The 24929-nt window shown below is 34.3% G+C and overlaps 1 protein-coding gene and 1 pseudogene across 1 annotated transcript; one reads left to right on the top strand and one right to left on the bottom strand.

The window, feature by feature from the left end:
* The first annotated feature begins 1960 nt into the window (after nt 1-1960).
* On the top strand, nt 1961-7755 carry LOC122136884 (trypsin I-P1-like). Its single transcript, XM_042721472.1, has 6 exons — nt 1961-2068; nt 3101-3121; nt 3228-3399; nt 3480-3762; nt 3853-3993; nt 7105-7755. Exons 1-6 carry the CDS (start codon nt 2014-2016, stop codon nt 7387-7389), a joined length of 957 nt encoding a protein of 318 aa, XP_042577406.1. The 5' UTR covers nt 1961-2013; the 3' UTR covers nt 7390-7755.
* A 2604-nt stretch (nt 7756-10359) lies between these two features.
* LOC109084431 lies at nt 10360-22213 on the bottom strand (annotated as a pseudogene).
* Nucleotides 22214-24929: the final 2716 nt, after the last annotated feature.

Here is a 24929-nt window from a genome sequence, read left to right on the forward strand (position 1 = left end):
ACAGGTGCTTCTAACTTTTATTTTAAATTTAAACAAAATCGAACATTTATAGACATTTAATTAGCTGGGAATTTCCTTCTCTAATTAAAAAAAAAGTTGAAGAGTCCTAGGCCTACTGCACAACATTATTTTACAATATTATGTAAATATTATGTTACAATAATGTAAATATTTCTCAGCTCTATTGATGATGATCACCTAACCACAGCTGTTTATGTAGGAAAAAGGTCATGTTACAGCATCAGCTCTTGCCAAAGACAGATTGTTTTATTTTATTTTATTTTATTTTATTTTATTTTATTTTATTTTATTTTACTTTGAGGATATCATGTAAATAAACAAAAAAAATTCAAACAAACACAAATACAGCCAAGTATGGTGACCCATACTCAGAATTCGTGCTCTGCATTTAACCCATCCAAAGTGCACACACACACAACAGTGAACACACACACACACTGTGAACACACACACCAGAGCAGTGGGAGCCATTTATGCTGTGGCACCCAGGGAGTTGGGGGGGTTTCGGTGCCTTACTCAAGGGCACCTCAGTCATGGTATTGCCGGCCCAAGACTCAAACCCACAATCTTAGGGTTAGGAGTCAAACTCTCTAACCATTAGGCCACGGCTTCCCCTAAACAAGTCCTAATTGTGAGGACAGATTAAAAATTGTGAATGATCAGACGAAATAGAGACATGACGCAGTTTTGTCATTTTGTCAAACCTTAACTGTTTGCACTATAAATCATTGTGTTCATAATTAAGTGAATACATTAAAACAATATGGTAAGATACTTATTTGCAATCTCAAGCAGCAAAATGAGAGGTTTTGTACAGCTAAAAATAGCTGGAAGCAAATGAGCCTGGAAGCAAGACCCATAGAATTTACAAACGGTCGCACCTTCTCAAACAGAAAGAATTAGGTGAATAACTTCAGTTCAATTCACCCTCAGATTACTGTGACAATACTACAATAATAATCATGTTTGTATCTGAAGATATATATGTGACAAATCACACAAATATAATATGAAAAATAATATCTTTATTTGTGTTTGCAAGTTTCACCAGGTTCTGGCATATTAGTTTTTTTTCACTTAAGAATAAATACATGACAAATCTTCTTGAACAAATAAGTACAAATAAGACAAATCACAGAGTTAGCCAGTGTGTGTGTGTGTGTGTGTGTGTGTGTGTGTGTGTGTGTGTGTGTGTGTGTGTGTGTGTGTGTGTGTGTGTGTGTGTGTGTGTGTGTGTGTGTGTGTGTGTGTGTGTGTGTGTGTTTTCAGTGTAAGCCTATTATACACAAAGAGAGAGAGAGAGAGTATAGTTCCCGGTCAGCAGTTATGAAAATTTGCTTAATTTGCTCAAAACAATTTCACTACTTCAAGCATTAAGCAAGTTATTTACATTTTTTATATTTATTTTTGAAATTTAAGATATTTACAACAGGTGCAAGTTTTAGTTTGTTTGTTTTATTTCAGTTATTTAATAGTGTTGAATTAAAATAAATTTGAACAGAGAAAAAAACATTGATTACTGAATTTGATTCATATTAGGTCTCAGAAAGCACTTTTACAGATCTCACAAACATTCACCGATATTTTCATGTGTTTATATGTTTAATCCACCATCCATACAGAGATGGATTAAATTAAATATATGTCTGTGAATGTTAGACCTGGTGGGGGTATTTTATAATACATGTATGGATACTTCATAAAATTATGAAGAATGATGGATTGGAGATGTTCTTTTTTCCGTGTTCTACATGCTTTCTGCAAGCTTTTTCAATTAATTTTCATAAAGTCCCACATCCGCAATAGACGTCTATGATTTGGTGTTGTGAAAAATACTTTTTTTTTTCTGAAAAAAAATAAAAAATCACAGATAAATGTAATGGAAGGTGGGGCCAAACAACTGTTTATAAATGCAGTGGTACTTGCTTTACATCTCATTAGAAACCTGCCAGTTGAGAAAACAGCAGTCAGATCACAGACCAGAAGACAAGCATGAGGTTAAACACAGCTTTGATTGTTGCCGGAACCATACTTCTCAACATAGCAGGTAAAATCTCTCTAAATATCTGTAACATTACAAGTAAGTTTAATAGTGTTTCTTTTAATTGTTTAATAACTGACAAGCAATTGAATTCCTAAAAAACCCTTGTGAACATACACAACACACTTGACTGAATTTGTTTCTCGTGTTAAATGAAAAAAAAAAAAAAATGTATCTAAAGAATGACATATGGTTAAATGCTTGAAATTGGTTTTGTAGATATATCTAAATTGAGCATTCTTATTAATTTCCTTACACGTGCAAAATGTATGTATATATTTTAAATGGATGAGTTTGAATTCCTTCAGTACTGTTTAAAAAGCCTCCTAGGATGCAGCTCAGAGTGTACAGAGCTGAATTATGAACGGCTGGTGACTTCAAAGAAGCTAAAAGTTTGAAATAAAACTAATAGTTTTGATTTTGTTTTGAACATGAACATTTGAACATTTTGGTCATCATATAAATCCTAAATAAATATAAATAAAAAATATACCAAACAAACTCTTGTGTTTTTTATATTATATTTTACTATTGTAAGTATACTGTATATTATAATCATTTTATTATTTTGATATTCCACTAATAAATATATTTAAAATTACAACTAGCTATAAACAGTTTATAGCTAGATTCCTTTTCATAGGTCGATTGCTAAATTGCTGTACGTCTAAAAATAAGTCATTTTTATGGCATATTTATATTTTATTCGTATAGCATAATTAATTATGGAAAAATATGGAAATTATGGAGACAGCAGCTCTAAACAACAATATTGCCATTATTTCAAATGATGCAATCTGTGAAATATGACTGTATTAATAATTATTATTAAATGAAATAAAATTGAGGCCATGGTTCCAAAGCAATGGCATGATTTACAAAAAGATTTCATATTAAAACACTTTAGTCATTTATACTTTGAAACTTCAATATGTCAAAAACTGACTGGTAAATATGAGCAAGCATGTTTCCATACATCACTTTATCAGCTCTGTCCAAAGTTATTGCCTACTTAACTTTGTATTTGTCTGCCTACAGCTTCCCTCTGCCAGTTAGATGGTAAGTTGTCATAATGACCACACAAATCTTGTTGCACACAGAACATTCTTCCATGACGGTGAGTCATTTTTACAAGCAATTCTCACATTGTCTTTCCTCTCATCAGAGTGTGGTCAAGCCCCCCTCAACAACAAGATTTTTGGAGGGGAGGCTGCAACGGCAGGGGCTTGGCCGTGGCAAGTCAGCATTCATATCACCTGTGATGGGGATCTGTGTTATTGTGGTGGGAGTCTGATCAATAAAGACTGGGTTTTATCGGCAGCTCACTGCTTGCAGGGGTAAGTTGAAACCTTAGATAAGGCTTAAGATACAAAAATAGATAATAATAGTGGGATTAAAGCAGACTTTCTCGTTACAGATTTGGTACATCTGATATTATGATGTACTTCGGGCGCCTGAGACGATCGGGCTTAAACCCTTATGAGACAAACAGGACAGCGAGTCGAATCATCATTCATCATACCTTTAACAATCCTAAAAATGACAATGACATAGGACTGATCCAGCTCTCCTCGTCAGTGACTTTCACTGATTACATTAGGCCAGTCTGTCTGGCAGCTGCTGGAAGTACATTTGCTGCAGGTACAGAGATCTGGGTCACTGGATGGGGTAAGCTACATTCGGGAGGTGAGTGTAGATTTGTCTGCCATTTAACTGAATACAAACAAATACTGTTAATCTCGACAATGTTTTTAAAAAGCCATTAATGTGTCCTCTGATCTGTGTCACAGGTTCCGTTTCCTGACATACTGCAAGAGGTGCAGGTACCAATTGTGAGCAACAGTGACTGTTATAATGCTTATGGAGGGCTCATCACAAACAACATGATTTGTGCTGGATTGATAAAAGTCGGGGGCAAAGGTTCATGTCAAGTAAGACAAAATTTATTCATGTTTTTAATTCGAAGCAATTTGCAAAAAACTACTCATCAGTTTTTGGTCATCTGCAAACTTTACACTGCCAGTGGCTTAGACTTTTACTCCACTGATCATGAACTAATGCACTACGACTGCTTTTACTACACCTGATCTGCAGAGGAAAGAGTTGCAATGCAGACTATATATCAATAGAGTAAACAATACAGGCAAAAATAAAGTGTATAAGTGTATAATATATATATATATATATATATATATATATATATATATATATATATATATATACTGTACACACATATTAGGGATGCACCGATAGGATTTTTTGGGGCCGATACTGATTTTAACAAAGACTTATTGGCCGATTCCGATACCAATACCAATATTTGTCACTTCCTCTCTTATTTTTAATTTTTGGCATCAAAATAGATAGTATTTTGATCATGTTTTAAATCAGCAAAGTTCAAAAACTCCTGCATTAAATTATACTAGCAGTTTTATTGCTGCATCATCAAATAATTTCTAATGAACATGGATTGGAACAATTTAACATTCAGCAGGCCTACATAAATACAACAGAGCAAAGATACATATTAAATAAACAGTACTTTTTAGGTAGGTTTAACAGTTTTCAGGTACAGAAATAAAGTAAACAAATGTAAAATAACACTTCACTGTATAAATTAAATACATATTAATCCTTCTTTATTGTAACATACTTTACTATGATTAATCTTCTAATTTGTTTATGTATACATTTTAACAAGTTTAAATATGTATGAGATCTCCTTTACTAAGGCGGGACTCTTATTTTGACGGGGTTTCTAGTCTACGGAGCTATATGAGTATGAAAGCACGCAGTTGTCAGTTTATTAAGCACCCTCCTAATAGGCATGAGATCTGTATATGTTGATGATAATGCAACTGAGATAGAGTTTAATGTAGGGTGACCAAACGTGCCATTTTACCCAGGACACGTCCTGGCCAGGATTTCTATATTGCCTAAAATATCCACGTTTTGGCTTTGTTTGCTCTGCGCAGACTAATTGTTGTATGACAAAGTACCGTGAGAGCTCTAGAGAGCAGACGGCTTCTTGTGCTTTTGAATCGCTCTCACGGTACTTTGATGTCATACACCGGTCGGTATGCTCAGTGCTGCTTCAAGTTCTCATGCACCACGATTGGTTGATTACGTACAATGTCTGCATGTTATTGGTCAAACGATCATTACCTTCATTAAGGGGATACTCCACCCCAAAATTTAAATTTTGTCATTGTTCACTTACCCCCATGTCGTTCCAAACCCGTAAAAGCTTTGTTCGTCTTCGGAACACAATTTAAGATATTTTGGATGAAAACCTGGAGGACTGTGACTGTCCAGACTGCCTCGCTTCATATAACCCAGATTGCACATCTGATGGCAGATGGAGTATTCTGCAGACGATTTTCATAGCTTTTATGGACCTTGACACTGTTATTTACTTGGCAGTCTATGGGACAGTCACAAGCCTCCCGGTTTTCATCCAAAATATCTTAAATTGTGTTCTGAAGACGAACAGAGCTTTTATGGGTTTGGAACGACATGGGGGTAAGTGAACAATGAAAAAATCTTCATTTTGGGATGGAGTATCCCTTTAAGTATGAAAACAGGAAACCAAAGCCAAAACCTGGATATTTTAAGCAATATAGAAATCCTGGCCAGGACGTGTCCTGGGAAAATGGCACATTTGGTTACCCTAGTTTAATGTGCACTTCTCGTGCTGTGTTTTGTTTAGCTCTTATGGTGATTTTCTTGGAGTGAAAAAGGACGCAATAAACTTAATAAAACATCAGTAAAGTTTTGGTCATAATTCAGATGAGGTCCGCTAAACTTATGAAAGTTACAGAAGTTATTTAGTCAAGAATAGCATGCAATCTTTTGTCTTTTGTTATTTGATTAGCATTAAAGTGCAGTGCCTTCACACAGTTAATTAATAAACCATTGGTTTGATATATCGGGCTTTTTCCTTATATAGCCGATATGCCAATGTTGCTAAATTGAGGAAAAATCAACCGATACATCGGTGCATTCCTAATATATATATATATATATATATATATATACAATCCTCAACATATATATATATATATATATAAAATATTAGGGCTGTCATCGATAACACCATAACGCATGTGATTTATTTTACAATCCCTAACGCATTAAAATGATTTAACGCAGTTAACGCAAAATTACTGAAGCACAATTTCTATTCTAAGCTGCTAAACTCCGGAGTAGATATATGCAGTCAGCAGCCGGTTGGTTTAGGGTTTTTTTTTTTGTATCGCAACTTGACTTCTCTAAAATGTAAAAAAGCTCTTTGCTGTTTCACTGTACACATACTATAACATTCTGTTTTTTTTTTCTTTAGTATGTGCTTATATGGGCTCCTTTGGTGTCCTTTTGGAGTTTCTAAGTCTAAGTCTCATAAGGAGCCACATGTATTAATTATGTGTTGCCTTTGACTTTCAAAGTAATGGTAGCTGTGCAACCGTATATAAAAAAAGTAAAAAAAGTAAAAAAAAAAAAAAAAAAAGTAAAAAAAGTAAAAAAAAAAAAAAAGTCACCTACATCTTGGATGGCCTGAGGGCGAGTAAAAATGTCAAATGTTATATTTATTGTTCTATTTACTGTATTTGCAATAGCAAAGTCTCCCGCCTGAGTGCACACTTCCAGTGTGTTTAAGGAATTCACTAATAATCTGTGCATACTGTGCTGATAAAGACACTTATATCACAGTAGTCATGTGTAAAATGAACAAATAAATAAATAACAACATGAATAAATGCATACATAAATTAAAAAGATAGGGACCTATACTGCAGTAAGCCCCAGTGGACGTTCAAAATGTTTTGGATTTCCATTTGAGGATGAAAATTTTCTCTCAATGACAATAGAAAAAAACCTCAGTGCTCCTAGACAGACAAACAATTGGAAAAGTACACTGCCTCAGAAAAAAAAAAAAAAAGCTTCAGTGGATACACAACCTGCATAACTTTAACCTTTGTGTCTGTTACAGTTGCTTGCTGTATATTGTCAGAGATATAAATGCTCAATGTTTGTCAATACAGGGTGACTCTGGAGGTCCAGTGGTCAGTTGGAATGGCTCCCTGTGGATTCAGTCCGGCATTGTGAGTTTTGCTGGAGTCAAATGTGATGACCCCAGATATCCCAGTGTGTTCACAAGAGTCTCTCAGTACCAGGACTGGATCGCCACTAACATAGCCAACAACACACCAAGATTTGTCGAATTTAACAACAATGGATTCAGAAGTTCACTCAACCTTTTTTTATTTTCAATTTCTCTCACATTCTCCATCATTCCTTTCACCTTCTCCCACTATCTCTCTTCCTGAAGACTGTTAAAACAGTATTTCTCAGGGTTATAAGAGAAAAGCTGTAATTTACTTGCTCTCATAATTAGGTTAAAAAGAAAGAATAGCTATATTGTTATTTTTGCCATTTATTCTTTCTGTTTTAAAAAAAAAAATCTTGGAAAGCTGATGTTAATGACATTAAAAAGACATAGACTAATGAAGTTCAGCATGCTTGAACCTTGTGAAATTTAGGATGTTTGATCAGCCGATATAGATTTATAGATAGCAATTATTTTTATGTTTATATGTCTGATAATCAACATGCAGATCCAGTGTATAGGGTCTGAAGCTCTGCAATGTGATCAGGGATGATGGTTGTTAAAAATATAATTATCTTTAATCAGTTACCATGTAGAGTGTGTTTTATCATATTTTTTTTTATCATTTTTTTTTTTTGTGTGTGAATGTGTGATTTTGATATATCTTTTTTTGTGTGTGTGTTTACAAATGTTTATATATAAATACATTTTTATATATAAATAAATGGAAATGTTTTTCAACTTTTAGACAAGATCCAAAAATAAATAAATAAATAAAATTTGCATATGTTTTTTTTTTTTGCTACATCAGGCTTTTATGGCTTATATGATACAGGACAACATGGAGCTCTAACATGATTAGAAAAAAAAACACCAGTTTTATTTCAGAAGCCTAAACTGAGCAAAAATATGCAATTTGACACAGTTGCTAATATTTATATGGCCAAAAGTAAGATTAAATGACATGAAAAAATGACACGCGTGTATAAAGGTGAAGTTACCGATGGAGTACCAGCAGGGCACAATAATTACCCCAATGCCAACAACTCCCCACGGACCAAAATTCTGGCGATATAGTGCATTAAAAGACGGATTTATGACTTCAAGATGCATACAGGCTGTTTTATACAGCACAGTGGTCAACTCTTGTTGTGTTTATTTGTGCTTTAGTAAATAAATGGAATGAAATGATACAGGTAGGGTTTCCAGCCATCCCATAAAATAGTCGATCGTCCCTTATTTATAAATGAAATTATTAATTTGATATTTGTATATATCGTGGGAAAGGGATCATGTAAAAAGTTCACACATTTACCATATTTTTAGCATAGTAATTGTCGCTCGACCATGTCATGTGTAGTCAATGCACAGAAACCACAACATGTAGTCTACCATGCTTCTCCCACCATACCTGTAGTTTGTGGTAGGTTATTTGTTGGTATGGTAACCACAAAATTTATAATTTTACCATAGTAACAGTGTTTACTGTCTATTCTTTCTATTTAAAGCACAGTATAACACTGCACTTCCCTCACCAAAAAGTAGTATACTTCAAGTTTATTTTATTAAGTATACCTAAGTAAAGTTTAAGTATGTTTTTAAGTATACTTTATGTAGCAAGTATACAAATATCAGTGTTATAGAAGTATACTTGTAAGTGTACTGTTTCAATACTCCTTGGGACTAAATTGGCCCACTTTCATATAAAAGTATACTTTAAGTATAACAGTAGCAAACTTTGAGTACACAACTAGTTTACTTCTATGTTTGTAGTTTGTACTGCAATTATACTAAAAGTGAACTTACAGGTATACTGATAGTTTAATAATTAAATACTTCATCAAACTACTAGTTTAGTAGTTTTATACTGCAAGTATACTCATAAGTTTTCTTTAAAGTGAACTTTACATCATACTTTAAGTATACTACTGTGTCCCTATTTAGGTTTTAATTTGTATATATTTTGTTATATGAATATCTGAACATACAAAACATCCAAAGAAAGAACAGCGTATCTGCTTGTAAACAAAATAATTTTATTCTAGCTTCATGCAGTCTTTTTTTTAAACACTTTAATGTGGGTGTTTCATAGAAAATAAAGAAATAACATTTTGAAAAAAAAAGCTGAAAAAGACTATGAATGGGATTCAGAATGATAATCAAATGTAGAGAATGTTATTTTGTCGATCAACACCCAAAGCTTGACTATAATTATTACCTCTTCATCAGTCGACATTTTATTCCATAACATTACAGTTTTGATGCTGTTTCATGTCAGATGAACTTGTTAGATTACATGTGTTAGTATCTGTTGTTTCTTTTTCCTTTCACTTGTGTTTTTTTTGGAAATTCTGTACAGAAGATGTGTACTAGTGCCCTCTACTGTATAACAATGAAAACACAAATTCTAGGAGCACAAGTATAGCTCAAATATATAGACTTTTTTGTAAGTATAAATCAAGTATACTTAAATGTCATTTTAAGTCTATTTCTGAGGAGTACATAAAGCCCATTTCTGAGAAATACATAAAAAGTAAACTAAAAGCATACTTTCCTATTTTTAGTTTACAAGAAGTATACTAATAGCACACTTGAATAAACTTCTTTTTCGTAAGGGTTACCATGGTTTTACCACAGTGACTGTACTTTTAATGTGGTATTTGTAGCACAGTCAACACTATGGGTTTACATGTGTAATGGCAGTAAGACGAGAGCGAGTGCTCAAAACTCAGATCGCATAATTTAGTGGAACATTAATATGGAATCATCTTTTGTAAAGAAGTGCATGAACATGAGAATTTATCATTATCTTTCTAAGTGTGCGCTCTTTTGGGCTAAAGGCTTAATAGAGCTGTTTAAAGTAGCCATGTGATCAAATTAATCGGCACAGATGCAATTCAATATGTCTTTCTTCTATGTGAAATAATCATAAATAGCCTACCACTTTATGCTGTTTGATTAAAGCATCGAAGGTCACAGTTGTCAACTGTTAGCTACAGCTGGACCGTTTAGCCCTTGCATGTGCAGGCTAATAATTTCTGACTGGCATATAACTGAACTCAAACAAACGTAGACGGGTGACCCTACAAGGCAGGGCCCATGGGCTGCAGTCCAGTTAAGCTCAATAGCAAGTCTGGCCATTTAAGAATATCAAAACAACATTTTGAATATTGTGATAACATGAGCAGAATCTGAAAGCTGAAACACTGATTTTTATTAGAAGTAACAAAGCACAGATTTCTGCGTTCACATGGTTACTGCATAAGTTTGAGCATGCAGGTCCTCTGCCACAGCACTATATGGCACACTTGGCAACTAAATGGTAACTATATTTTGCAGTGCATAAACTTCATTCAAAATCGGCTAGATGCCATCTGCCAGTACAATAAGCCTATGTGCAGTTTGCCTCAACTGATAACTCAAAAGATTTTCCTCATTTATTTGGCTGATATAACATGGAATCAAACAAAATCATGTACAGGTTTCAGAAAAAAATGACATCTGGAGCCATTAGTTACATTACATAAGTTACATTCCTTCCCTGTTTATTACAGAGTGCAGTTTGATTGTTCTGCACTTCCACTACAGAAATTAAGGCCAGAGACAAAGTATTAGGTTACTGTACTCTGGTTATTGTACCACAAACATGTATTTAAATACAAAGTGACGAGTGCATTTGTATTTTTTCATCTTAATAAAATGTGTGAACAATGGCTGTGTGTGTACATAACAGAACACAAGTACCACAATAATGTTAGTACACTGATAGTAATATTTTAAAGCATACTATAATATTTTAAAGTAAAGCAAATAACCAAAATGACATAAATCAGAGAATAAAGGCTTGGTCATTAAGAGAATACAAATAAGGAGAAAATCAGAGGAATGATTAATGATGTGAGAGAAAGGGGTGAGGCTGAGCTTGATTCAGTGGAGGTGAATGAGACAAATCCTGGTAGATCGCTGCTTATTTGAGAGCTGATCCAAGACTGGTATTGAGACACTCTTGTATAAACACCAGGGAACTTGGGTATTCCACAGTCTCGACCGAAACTCACAATGCCAGACTGAATCCACTGGGAATTGTTCTTATTTACCATTGGAACCTCCAGAGTCTCCCTGCATAGATTAAAATAATGTAATGTTAATATCTCTGGTAAAGCAACGTAAAGCAATTTTAACCTCACAACAGGGCTAAAATGAATATAACACTGCATGGTTTCTCACTGTAAAAGTTTGACATTGCAGTCCAGAGCAAGGAGTCATAACCACACGCAAAAGGTGGTGCTAACACCACATCTATATTACAAGTGTGAACTGCTTTACCCAGGGATAAAAGCGGGGTTTAGAAAAACAATAACTCAGGGATAAGCCAGTGTGGAAAGTGGTAGGTAGTGATATCATACCTGACATGAATCTTTCCCTCCCTCATTTAGTCCAGCACACAGCATGTTGCTTGTAATGATTCCTCCGTAGGCCGTATTACAAACACTGTTGTTTACAATTGGTATCTGCACCTCCTGCAGTATGTTTGGAAGCTGGGTGTCTTTAACATAAATGGCATGGTGGAAAGAATTAAATCATTTTTTGGATGCGACACTATACAAAGATTGAATCATAGATGGGTTCGATTGAACTCACCTCCAGAATTGAGTTTGCCCCATCCAGTGATCCAACTCTTAGTACCTCCACCAAATACACTGCCAGCAGCCGCCAGACAAACTGGCCTAATATAATCAGTGAACGTCACAGAAGAGGAGAGCTGCAGCAGTGCTATATCATTGTTCTGGTTAATTGTGCTATAGCTGGGATGGATGATGAGCCGAGTCACTGTCCTGGAGATCTCATTCGGGTTTGAGCCCGTTTGGAGATGACGGCCGAGGTAGATTTTTACATTAGATACAGCGGTGCTGTAAATAGAGACAAATATCAGTCTTAATTCCTCTACCATCTATCTGCATAGTGTTATATTATTTAGCACTTCATACCTTTGAAAGCAGTGAGCTGCAGACACCCAGTCTTTATTGATCAAACTCCCACCACAGAAATGACTTCCAGATGTAATTCTGTGAAGGCTCGCTTGCCACGGCCAAGACCCCTGAACTGCACCTTGTCCTCCAACAATCTTGGTGTTGAGAGGAGCCTGGCCACACACTGATGAGAGAAAAGAAGGATGATTTTTCTGGTTGAAATCAACATGAAATCAAAATTAATTCAATTTTCTTTCTGAATAATCTTGAGTAGTTTTTAAATATATTACATTTATATATACTTTTTTTCATAATTTTGTTGAAAGTGATTGTATGGGCATTAAGAGCACAGAAACTTACCATCTAATTGGCAAAGTGAGCCTGTAATAAGAAAAATGGAGAAATAACAAATATTTTGAGTTGTTAAATGGATTAGAGACTATAAAAATGAATGGTATTCTGTGTTTTAGTTTTCTTGACAATGACTTTAGTTCAGAACTGGTTGACACAGAGTTATGCGGGTGTTGATGCGCCGACACAGAGCTGATAAACTGGTTCTTTTGAGTGTCGTGTTATCTGTGTTTTTATGTCATTTCAAAACAGTATGACTGTATGGAGAGATATTTGGAATTGTATATCTATTTTTATACATTGTCATATATAATCAAAAAAATATAAATAACTAAAAGGTAAACCAAATGATATATTTATTTGTAACATTTGAACATTATCTATCTTTCTTTAAGGACATGTAGGCCTACCAGTGATTAAGCTCACTTACATTTTTTTACAACATAGAAGAATACCTGTACATGGAAAATTGTGTTTTCGTGATTATAGACTCATAAACACATATTAAATGCTCTTATTTTATTCAAAAAGAGAAAAGAAATTAATGAAAAGAGTGAATGAAAAGAAATGAAAAGAAAAAAGCCAACAGCCAATTTCATTGTACCCTTATTATTTTCAATAGATTTTTTCATCAGAAATAAATATGCTTGTGTTTAATAAAGTAATATAGGTAAGGCTGAAAACCATTCATCAGGCAAGCTAGGAAAAAATAATTCTGTTTGCAACTTATTCATTTACTTTTAATATTATAATGATATTGCACTTTGCTATTCTGAATTTTTAACGAATTTTTAATTTCAGGTGTTAATATTAGGTGTTACAAATAATATAATAGAAGTTAATTAACAAAAGGGGGCCCATCATCTTGTGGCGAATTAGGCCTACATAATTTAAAACCAAAATACAACTTTAATGTATTTTTTTTAAGGTTAAACTAAAGTTATTAAACAAGATCTTGCCTATTATTTGTTGCAGTGTCATACCAGATCTTACCTGCTATGTTAAGAAGTATGGCTCCTGCAAAAAACACACACAGCTTGACACAGCGTCATCCTCTCGTTATTGTCTGTGTGATGCTTGCTGTTTCCTTTACTGAGAAATGTCTAACGACAAGGAAAGCAATGTGCTGCCGCATTCAATAGGACCCTGTTTAGTTTACCTCTGACACACCTTGTTTTTCCTTCTAGCCTGCTGCAAGTGTTTAGTACACGCCCTGCTAATCTTTGATGTCTGGATGATTCTCTAATGCTTCTAATTTGATTTACAGAATGTCACTTTGCCACATGCTGCCATTAAATGGCGATTTTATACACTGGTTTTATACACAGGCCAATCGTATGTTACTACTTAATGCATCTTGAGAAAGTAAGCTTTAAAAAGTTACACTTTTTACTCCAGCCAACATTGTGTGGAAATTATGTTGCCACAAGATGGCATCAGTCCTTTGATCTCTCTCTTTTTTTTTAAGGTATGGAACTCATTTTTATTCAGAGGCCTAACCTGAGCAGGTGTGTGCAATTATATATATATGTGTGTGTGTGTGTGTGTGTGTGTGTGTGTGTGTGTGTGTGTGTGTGTGTGTGTGTGTGTGTGTGTGTGTGTGTGTGTGTGTGTGGCCAAAAGAGGAAATTCTGATGTAATCATTGAGGTCTTTATATCAGTAGAGCAGACTGCTTAATGAATATAAATATCAATTATCACTCTATATCTCCCAATAATTTGTCTTACTAAAATAGTATTTAGATGCTTAGTTTTACGATTAAAGCTCTGTAGTTTTTATTGTGAGGCGCAAAACATAATGCAATGCAATACAATTATGACTGAGAGGTGAACAATTAAACAATCCTCAGAAGCTTCATGTATAATATTTGATACACACATTTTAACATGCTTATAAGGTTTGCATGGTTAATCAATAAAATCAATTACATGATTGATCTCTCTTGTCTTCTGTTGTAAAAGACATGAAAGAGATAAATAATTTAATTATCCATTAATTATTTGAGTCACACTGAGAAATATGAAGTCATATAAAGTTTTTGTTTGTTTTTGTTTTTTATTGTTTTGAGTTTCAATAACCAGTATCTCTAAACACAATGCAGAGCACACATGCTTTAATTACTATTCAGACCCTGAGATTAAGTGTTATTGTAAATAATATAAAACTTTAATACACAAGTGGCTGCAGTGCATTTTTTATTTTATTTATTTATTTTTTGTAAATACAGTCAGTAAATAAAAATTCAATAGTCTCTCAAAAATCAGTTCAAAGCAAAGACAATAATTAGCTATGCATTATAATTGAAAGCATCACTTGGCGTCTCATATTTAGGCCAAATATCAGAAAGTCCACCCCCATTATGCAAAAAGTCTGAGGGCAAAAGCTTGCTGAACTTTATTAATGTGCAGATATAAGATTAAGAGCATTTCAAGAATAGTACATTTTTAAAAAGATAAAGAACAAACGAAAATATGACTATGCACCTACTTCACATATTTATGAAAACTTGTATAGCACAATTGTCCTCTTAAATGATACTCCATCCCAAAATGAAAATTTTGTCATTAATCACTTACCCCCATGTCGTTCCAAACCCGTAAAAACTTTGTTCATCTTCGGAACACAATTTAAGATATTTTGGATGAAAACTGGGAGGCTTGTGACTGTCCCATAGACTGCCAAGTAAATAACACTGTCAAGGTCCAGGAAAGTATGAAAAGCATCGTCAGAATAGTCCATCTGCCATCAGTAATTCAACCGTAACGTTATGAAGTGACGAGAATACTTTTTGTACACTAAGAAAACAAAAATAATGACTTTATTCAACAATTCCTCTCCTCTGTGTCTCTCCAAATCAGCGTAGCGCCATTTTGACAAATCTGAGCTGTATACATGCGGCGTACGCTCTTCTGTGTCAGCCGCAACACAAGGATATGTTTTTTACGTGTAATTACGCTTTGGTTTGAAAGAAAACAGCATTGGCGCAGTGCGGGCTGACACAGAAGAGTGTACTCCGCCTGCATACAGCTTAGATTTGCAAAAATTGCGCTACGCTGATTTGGAGAGACACAGAGGAGAGGAATTGTTGAATAAAGTCGTCATTTTTGTTTTCTTCGTGTACAAAAATTATTCTTGTCGCTTCATAACGTTACGGTTGAACCACTGATGGCAGATGGAGTATTCTGACGATGCTTTTCATACTTTCCTGGACCTTGACACTGTTATTTATGTGGCAGTCTATGGGACAGTCACAAGCCTCCCGGTTTTTCATCCGAAATTCTCTCAAATTGGTGTTCCGAAGATGAACAAAGCTTTTACGGGTTTGGAACGACATGGGGGTAAGTTATTAATGACAAATTTTTCATTTTGGGGTGGAGTAGCCCCTTAATCAAAGAACCCTGAGAACTGTCATTCAAATTATCTCTACGAAGAGAGATATAGGGAGCATATGAAAGGAATGATGGAGAATGTGAGAGAAATGAGAATTAAAAGGAGGTTGGATGAGCTTCTGGATCCACTGTTGTTGAATTTGACAAATCCAGGAGGGTTGCTGCCTATGGTATAGGTAATCCAGCCCTGGTACTGAGAGACTCTGGTGTACACACCGGGATATCTGCGGTCAGCACATCCATCACCAAAACTCACAACGCCGGACTGAATCCACAGTGAGCCATTCCTGGTAACCAATGGACCTCCAGAATCTCCCTGTTTAATAAAAAAAAATAAAAACATATAACATATATATATATCAAAATATACACATAAAAAATGTTTAAAACTGACTATTAAAATCTGTATTAATATATAATATATATATATATATATATATATATATATATATATATATATATATATATATATATTATATATATATATATGAAATATAAAAACATAATACAATAAATTATAACATTTAAATACAGCATGTATTAATCCACTTTAACCTATTCAAGAATGTATTTAAAAGCTACAGAATAAATGTGTGTTTAAAAATTATTTAAAAATGGCTAATGTTGAAGGAAAGGAAGACTATTCCATAATTTAGGACCCATGACACAGAACAATGTTTACCCTTTGACCCACAACTACTAAAACGAGGGAACAACTGGTTACATTTTCACTTACATTTTAATATGTTAATTCTTTTTAGTTTTAAATGTAATAATATTGCATACATTATATTTGACTGAAATGCTTGCTTATTTCATATTCTAGTAATACAGCTGTGCTGCTAGATGATTCGTTGTGAGGAAGGGGCATTGATAGGACTGTTACCGATTGCACTGGTTGAGCATACTGTTTTTATAATTACTACTGGCCTATACAGTGATTTAAGTTGTGTGTAATGCATAACAGTGACAGTGTAAAATATCAGTTCTTTGGTAGTGGCAAATTTAGAGTTGTAATGTTTGGGCTAGGGTCACTGGGTTAGTGTTGATTGCTCATTAGACTGTTTTTTTAATAATATCTTGCAACACTGATAGATTTTTTAATGGTAATGTAAAGCATGCAGGTGATCAAAAATATGTGAATTAGGGTTTTGTAATCTAAAAAAAGGTTCATATGAACGACTGATGTCTTACCTGACATGAATCTTTTCCTCCCTCATTTAACAATCCAGCACAAATCATATTGCTTGTGATGCCCCCTCCATAAGCATTATAACAGTCCCTGCTGCTCACAACTGGTATCATCACCTCCTGCAGTATATCAGGAAACGGACCTGTGACACAGATCAGAGGATGATTTTGGATGCTTTTAATGTCCAGTTACAGTGAATTGTTGAGCTTTACATTTCTGTTGTTTTGCAAGCAAATCTGCACCTCCAGACTGTAGTGCTCCCCAGCCAGTGACCCAGCTGTCTGTACCTGCAGCGAATTTACTACCAGCAGCCGCCAGACAGACTGGCTTAATGTAATCAGTGAAAGTCACAGATGAAGAGAGGTGGAGCAGTGCTATGTCGTTGTCATGGGTAAGACTGTTATAGTTAGGATGGATGGTGGCACTCGCTGTCCTGAGAACTTCATTAGGGTTTGATTCCGACTGGCTCTGACGTCCCAAGTAGATCTGAATGGTACGCGAGGAGCTGTGCCTAGTAAAAGTCTGTGTTAATTCAACTAGCATCAGTTCATAATAGTGTCTTGAGTTGTATTTAAACTTCATACCCCTGAAAGCAGTGCGCTGCAGACAAAACCCAGTCTTTATTGATCAGACTCCCACCACAATAACACAGACCCCCATCACAGGTGATATGAAGGCTGACTTGCCACGGCCAAGCCCCTGCCGTTGCAGCCTCCCCTCCAACAATCTTGTTGTTGAGGGGGGCTTGACCACACACTGATGAGAGGAAAGACAATGTGACAATTATATAAAATAAAATATAAAATTATATAATACACACAAGATATGTGGAATGATAGTTTTATGGTCGTTACATCCATGACAACTTACCATCTAACTGGCAGAGAAAACCTGAAAGACAGAGACCAAACAATTAGATGGATGCACTGAGTTGATGAACTGGTTTGTGTGGCCTGCAACCTCACTTTTTCACCTTTTACATAAGTGTTGGCACATCCCATTGGCGTAAATCAAGATAATAGCTTTACTGGGTTATAGTGTTAAAGGATTATAGCCCGGTTGTGAAATGATTTCATTGTCTTGACTCTTGCCAGGAAAATAGAAGCTGAACCGGTCAGTAATGTGAGCTAAATTAGGAGGGTTGTTTCGCGCAACATGCCCTCCAACCAATACGCCCCTATGGGTCGTTTGTCCAAATCCCTGAAATACGGCTCTCAACAGGACACTATCATATTAATGCTCTGTACTCTTTTATCTGCGCTATAATTCGGGTTTCGTATAGCTCAGTTGGTAGAGCGAGCATTGCGTTACACGACAACATGCAATCATGTGATCATGGGTTCGCTCCCAGAGAACGCACGCGCTCATAATACGTAGCCGTATGCATTGTAAAGCATGATTTCTGTGAGGGTAGGTTTAGGGGTGGGGTTATGTGTGAGCATACGTATGAATTAGCCAACTAGTAAAATATGTACAAATTGCTGTGAGATCGGGTTGGACCATGCAAAAAGTCCACAGACTGCATTTAATTTAAAACGCATTTTGATTGGTAATGACAGTCATATTTTCGTTTTTCGATCATTTTTTGATCATTTTTCATGAGGACACAGACACAACACGACACTGTTATGGGATCAGAATCCCGCCTGAAGTACTGCAGTCACGGATAAAAAAAAAAAAAATAACAAGCGTGAAAAACAAAGTTAAAAACTCAAATAAAAATATATTGCATACGATTTACAAATGAAAGCAAAGTTTTCAGAATAGCAAAAAATGGTCACGGATTGAAAAATAATAAACGTAAATAAAAAAAAAAAAACATTTTTAAAAAATAATATGCATGAATCAAAACTTTAAACACGTTTAAAATCATATTGCATAAAATTGAAATATTAATGCTAAATTCATAAAACAGCCAGAAGGTGGCGGCAAGTATCTTTAGAGTAAGACATTAAATTATTCATTCAGTGAGGAATAAAGTGAATCATTCAATATAAGGCTGCTGGACACTGTTCTGCTGTGGTTTTTTTTTTTTTTTTTTTTTTTTTTTTTTGACTCTTCATCAAGCAAAATGAGAAGATAGGTACAATATTAAACTCACTCAAAATGTACTTCTTGTTATATTGATTTTATACAACAGTTCAATAAAGATTTTCAATGGAGCTGATTGGAAAAACACTCTTCCTCTTAACTGTATGTCGTTTTATAATCTCAGAGTAACACAAAATGTCATCAATCTTACAAGACCATCAACCTTATCAATGACATACTATAATGAAACAAAAAGCTGCAAAGCTGTTTGCAAAAAACATGACAAAAATGACAAAATATTGCCTACAGGCAGTTAACATTTACGAGCAATATACAGCAAACTAATCAACTGTGGCTGGGATGTATCACTCTTACTCGTATTATCCTCTCCTAACAGTAATAACCATAAGTATAATGATTATTATCAGTCAGAAAGATGTTTCCCAGCTGACAGTACATGTGAACAACACTGAACATCGGCAGGTAGTGAGGTGCACTGGAGTGATGTCCCGCCCCTCTTCATCTGATTGGCTAGAGAAAATCCAGAAAAACTAGAACAATTATACCAATTAAATCCCTCAAACCCGCCTTTAGCTGAATTGGAAAAGCAACCAAACAACTGGAAAAGCAAGCGCAGAACATGGAAACAAGTGCGAAGGGAAAAACAGCATAAGCTTACAAAAAATATAAATATGAGCAGAAAATGTCTGAGAGCAGAAAAAAACAGAAAAATATAACCAAGGAAAACATGATTTTGTGCGCAAGTCAGACAATTTAGCATTAATATTTCAATTTTGTGCAATATGATATTAAACGTGTTTAAAGTTTTGATTCATGCTTATTATTTTTAAAAATGCATTATTAATTTTTTGATTTACGCTTATTATTTTTCAATCCGTGACCATTGTTTGCTATTCTGAAAACTTTGCTTTTATTTTTAAATCTTGTGCAATATATTTTTACTTGCGTTTTTAAATTTACATATAAACCTACCTAGAGGGACGTACATTAGGTGGGATTCTGATCAGATACACTGACATTATTTGTGCGCCCGCTAGAGGGCACTTAACCTTAAAACGTAGCATAAATATAGGTCGTGATAAAAAGGTGCTTGCACAAACGACCTAGAGGGACGTTTTTTGTTGGAGGACAGTCTGGTTTCACACTGTGTGAAGTAGCAGTGTAACAACAAAAGCAGGTTTATGTGCTTCGACACTGAAAGCATTTCTGTACAGAAAACAGTTTTAGGTAACTGCATTAAGTATTTGTTTTGATAATGGCCATCATTTATAAAATTGTTATGAGTAATTGGCCTGTAAAGGCTATGCTTGATTCAATCTAATTTGCATATATCATTTTCATATCGATTTATGGAATCAAACTGATATCTAAAAGGTAATTAAACAACAAAAAGAATCAGGTTTTAACTTTTTTTTTTTAAGTGGGTAAGTAGTTTGCTTAAGTGTTTTATGCTGCTTCATTAATTGTAACAGATAATGTTGATTTATTGTGTAATTTCACCATTTATTTGTTACTAGGCATGGCAAAATGGACTCACCAAAACTATGTGCAATTACACTTCTACACTGTAAAAAATGATTTTCTGAAGTTGTAAAAACTTTTTTTACTTCAGTGTGTTATTTGCTGATTCTTTGTAATTAATTTAATATCAGTTTCTAAGTGAAAACTGTTGCTATACCAGTTTTTCCTATATGCTTGTTATACACATGTTATGCACTTGTTATATGGTGTTTTTCCCTCAGCATGCAGGCTCGTATAACCCCACTATAAGAAACCCACCCTTAACCCATCTCCTTTAGAGAACTCTTTTAGAGACCGGTTTCCCTTCTTCATTTCATTGCAAAAACACTTGAACAAGGTGTGTTCAACTAAGTCTCTGCCTTTCTCACACAGAACAACCTCCTCGACCGCAACCAGCCTGGTTTCAGAAGTGGACATTCAACCGAGACTGCCTTGCTATCGGTTGTTGAAGCCCTAAGACTGGCAAGAATCGATTCCAAATCTTCAATACTTATCTTGCTGGATCTGTCCACTGCTTCTGACACGGTTAACCACCAGATCCTCCTGTCAACCCTATTGGCAAAGGGCATCTCAGGAACCTCCAGTGGTTTGAGTCTTACCTCTCAGATAGGTCCTTCAAGGTATCTTGGAGAGGTGAGGTGTCCAAGTCGCAACATTTAACTACTGGGGTGCTTCAGGGCTCTGTTCTTGGACCAATTCTCTTCTCTGTATACATGGCATCACTAGGTTCTCTCATTCAGAAACATGGCTTTTCACAACTTGTTCAAACTCTTGTTCTGTCCAGGCTGAACTATTGCAATGCTCTCTTGGCAGGTCTTCCAGCCAGTTCTATCAAACCTTTACAATTAATCCAGAACATGGCAGCAAGATCAATATTTAATGAGCCAAAAATAATGCATGTCACACCTCTGTTTATCAATTTGCACTAGCTACCAATAGCTGCTCTCATAAAATTCAAGGCATTAATGTTTGCCTACAAAACCACCACTGGCTCTGCACCCCTTTACCTAAATTCATTACTTCAGACTTATGTGCCCTCTAGAAGCTTGCGTTCTGCAAGGGTAACCTATTGTGCAGGGCAAAGGAATCCCTGAATCAGAGTCTTAAAGGGACAAACACCCAGACCATTACACAAGTGAACATCGCTTGATTGTGCTATCCCAAAGAGGCACAAAATCACTTTCACAGACTTTAAATTAAATGCTCCCTCCTGGTGGAATGGCCTGCCCAATTTTCTGCCACTTAAATGCTTAAATATACCCTAATTTTTCGAATTTTAGAAGTCGGCAAAAAAACACATAAAAAGGTGTTTACAATCATGAGAAACACGTAGTTTATGAGTTTGCACCAACTGCCATTTCAGGTATCAGTGTGTTTAGTTACAAAGTTCATTAGCTACAGGAATTCAACTGACTTGTCATAATTAATCCATTTAATCACTATTAAATCAATAAATCATTTAACCAATACCAAGATTTACCTGTTATGTTGAGAAGTATGGTTCCAGCAACACTCAAAGCTGTGTTTAACTTCATGATTCTGCTCTTCTCTGTGACCCGACTGCTGTTCCCTCTACTCTTGGTCTCTAATGAGATGTAAAGCATGTGTTGCTGTGTTTATCAAGCATTCTCTGCCCAATCACCATCAGTTTCTGCCTTTTATTGTGTATTTACTGTTGCACGTCCCAGTCACTTTTACAGGTAAAGTTAAGGATTACTTATCTTCCAGTTCAAGGTCACTTTACTACAGATTACCACATTACATTTCAATTGTCTCTACATGGATTTTTATGACGTTGATTTTTAATACAAAGCAGCATTCTGAATGAGCATGACAGAGCAAACATTATGTTATAAATACATAAGAAGCTTTCTGTTTTCTTTTTTTTTGCTATCGGCCTAATAAACTTTCCTGAAAATAAACAATATAACATCCAGTGAGTCTACGAATCTTAGTCTTCTCTGCTTTGATTATTTTATTCATCATCTTAAAATTAATTTGTGCTAGTTAAACAGAAAGATTCATATGTACACTTCTGTGAAAATATTTTGGAAAGAAGTCTCTTATGCTCAAATATTATTAAGTTTAAAATAATGGTTTTCTATTTGAATGTATTGTAAATAGTAATTTATTCCTGTGATGCAAAGCTGAAATTTCATTTCATTACTCCAATCTTCAGTGTCACATGATCCTTCAGAAAACATTCCAATAAGCTGATTTGGTGTTTAAGAAACATTTATTATTATTATTATTATTATTATGAGAAATGTTAAAAACAGCTTAATATTGTTTGTGAAAACTGATATATTTATTTCATGAATCTTTGATGAATATAGTTGAAAATAACAGAATTTGTTGCACATAGAAATCTTGTGTAAAATTCTAAATGTCTATCACTTTTGATCAAATGTTATTTTTTTTACTTTAACAGTAACATGATTTTTATTTATGCATACCAGTACATGTTGATTTTTTAAGTTAATGCCTAAAAAACACAAAAAACACTGATATATTTATTTTATGAATCTTTGATGAATAGAAAATTGATAAATGACAGAATTTATTTCATATAGAAATCTTGTGTAACATTGTAAATGTCTGTCACTTTTGATCAAATGTTATTTATTTTTATTTTTGTTTTAACAGTAATTCATATTATTTATGCATAAAGAACATATTATGTTGTATTTCAAAGTTAAATGTTAAAAAGTTCGAGAAAGAGAGAGAGAGAGAGAGAGAGAGAGAGAGAGAGAGAGAGAGTGTGTATGGACTACAAAAAAGTATGTAAAGAAACTGATTTAAATCTGTCTTTAATGTTAGTTTTTTAACACGTGTTGCTGACTTATCTTAATCAATGTTGTGTAAAATAAGTGATTTGTATACTATTTCTAACCAAGTGGCAGTTTCATAGAATTTCAAGTGTCAAGCATCATTTGCATTGATGATGACTTGCTTTAGCTAGTCATCTAATTTTACCGGTTTTATTATATGAACAAACTATGAATATTTCTCTCAGGTAAAAACACTTCCTTAAGGCCCGGGTGATGATCTCATGTACTGTACAATTCATTAACTGCACATTCACATGTGATTATAAGTTTTATTCTTTCTTAGTACGATAATTTTGATTATTGCTTAGAAATGATACATTTCACATTTACCAATTATAAATCTGCTCTTCATAAAGAATTTAATAAACCATTAAAAGGCAATGGATATGGTTCTTACAATGTGTTGATCATCTCTGAATTATTAGTAGCAATGGCGCGAGTACACACTACAAAAATTGTCAGCTGACATCCATGGAAACTAATCATACTTATTTAAATTCATATATACCTCAAACAAATCAATACATCATATAAATAAAAAAACAACTTTTATTATATAAACAAACATTCATAACAACTTTAATAAACAACATTCTACTAAAAAGTCTGTAATTTCATTATTTTTGCAAACAGTCATAACAACATGCATAAACATCAATTAGTTGCATTGTTATAACAAATCATAAAAATATGAAAATATACACAGGACTTTTTTACTAACAAGTCAGTTCTCTTTCAGGATAAACTATGGCTCATTCACAGGGCAGTACAGTTTCAATTAATTTATTTGTTTTGTTTGTGTTTCTGTTTCTCTTTTTTAAAAAAAAATTTTCATCAATAACACCTCCTCATCATAGTACAACATTATTAACTACTTTTTTTTTTGGAAAAAATAATTAGGCTATTAGTATCTGGCAATCAATTTAGGCTGCAAAATGTTTAAAAATTAACTTCATGTTGACACCCTCATTAAAGAGTTCAAAAGTAAATTAGTGTAACATATTTGTGTAAAAACATTAGCTTCACAGAGAGATTGGACCCTGACAAAATACCTTTGCACTTCAAAGTGCATATTTTCTATGCATAGTCATTATTCTTCCCTTTTTGTTATCCGTTTCGGTTAGATATTTCACCTTTGTGTTCTTTGATCAGTATTTCAATTTAACTGCACTAACACCATTGGATGAGAGCAGAATTTAAACTGAACACTGTTACTGAACTGAAATTAATCAACATTAAATTGACTTGAGCTGAATATTAACATTATTGCCTCCTGTAGAGCTGCTTTACATCTGAACTGAATTAGTTTAAACCATTTCTGAACGCTGCGTTGAAACATGAAACTAGAAATGAGCTTAATTGATAATATTGAAGCTGATGTATTACTGAAACAGCAACACTGTAAACTATAATCTATTAAATATCAATATAAATATATCTAGCTGAATAATAT

This window comes from Cyprinus carpio, chromosome B3 (genome assembly GCF_018340385.1).
Source record: "Cyprinus carpio isolate SPL01 chromosome B3, ASM1834038v1, whole genome shotgun sequence".
NCBI lineage: Eukaryota > Metazoa > Chordata > Actinopteri > Cypriniformes > Cyprinidae > Cyprinus > Cyprinus carpio.

Coding starts and splice junctions, on each gene's coding strand:
- LOC122136884 (XM_042721472.1), top strand. CDS start 2,014: ATGAGGTTAAACACAGCTTTGATTGTTGCCGGAACCATACTTCTCAAC. Junction 3,122..3,227: donor TTCCCTCTGCCAGTTAGATG/GTAAGTTGTCAT, acceptor TCCTCTCATCAG/AGTGTGGTCAAGCCCCCCTC. Junction 3,763..3,852: donor CGGGAGGTGAGTGTAGATTT/GTCTGCCATTTA, acceptor TCTGTGTCACAG/GTTCCGTTTCCTGACATACT.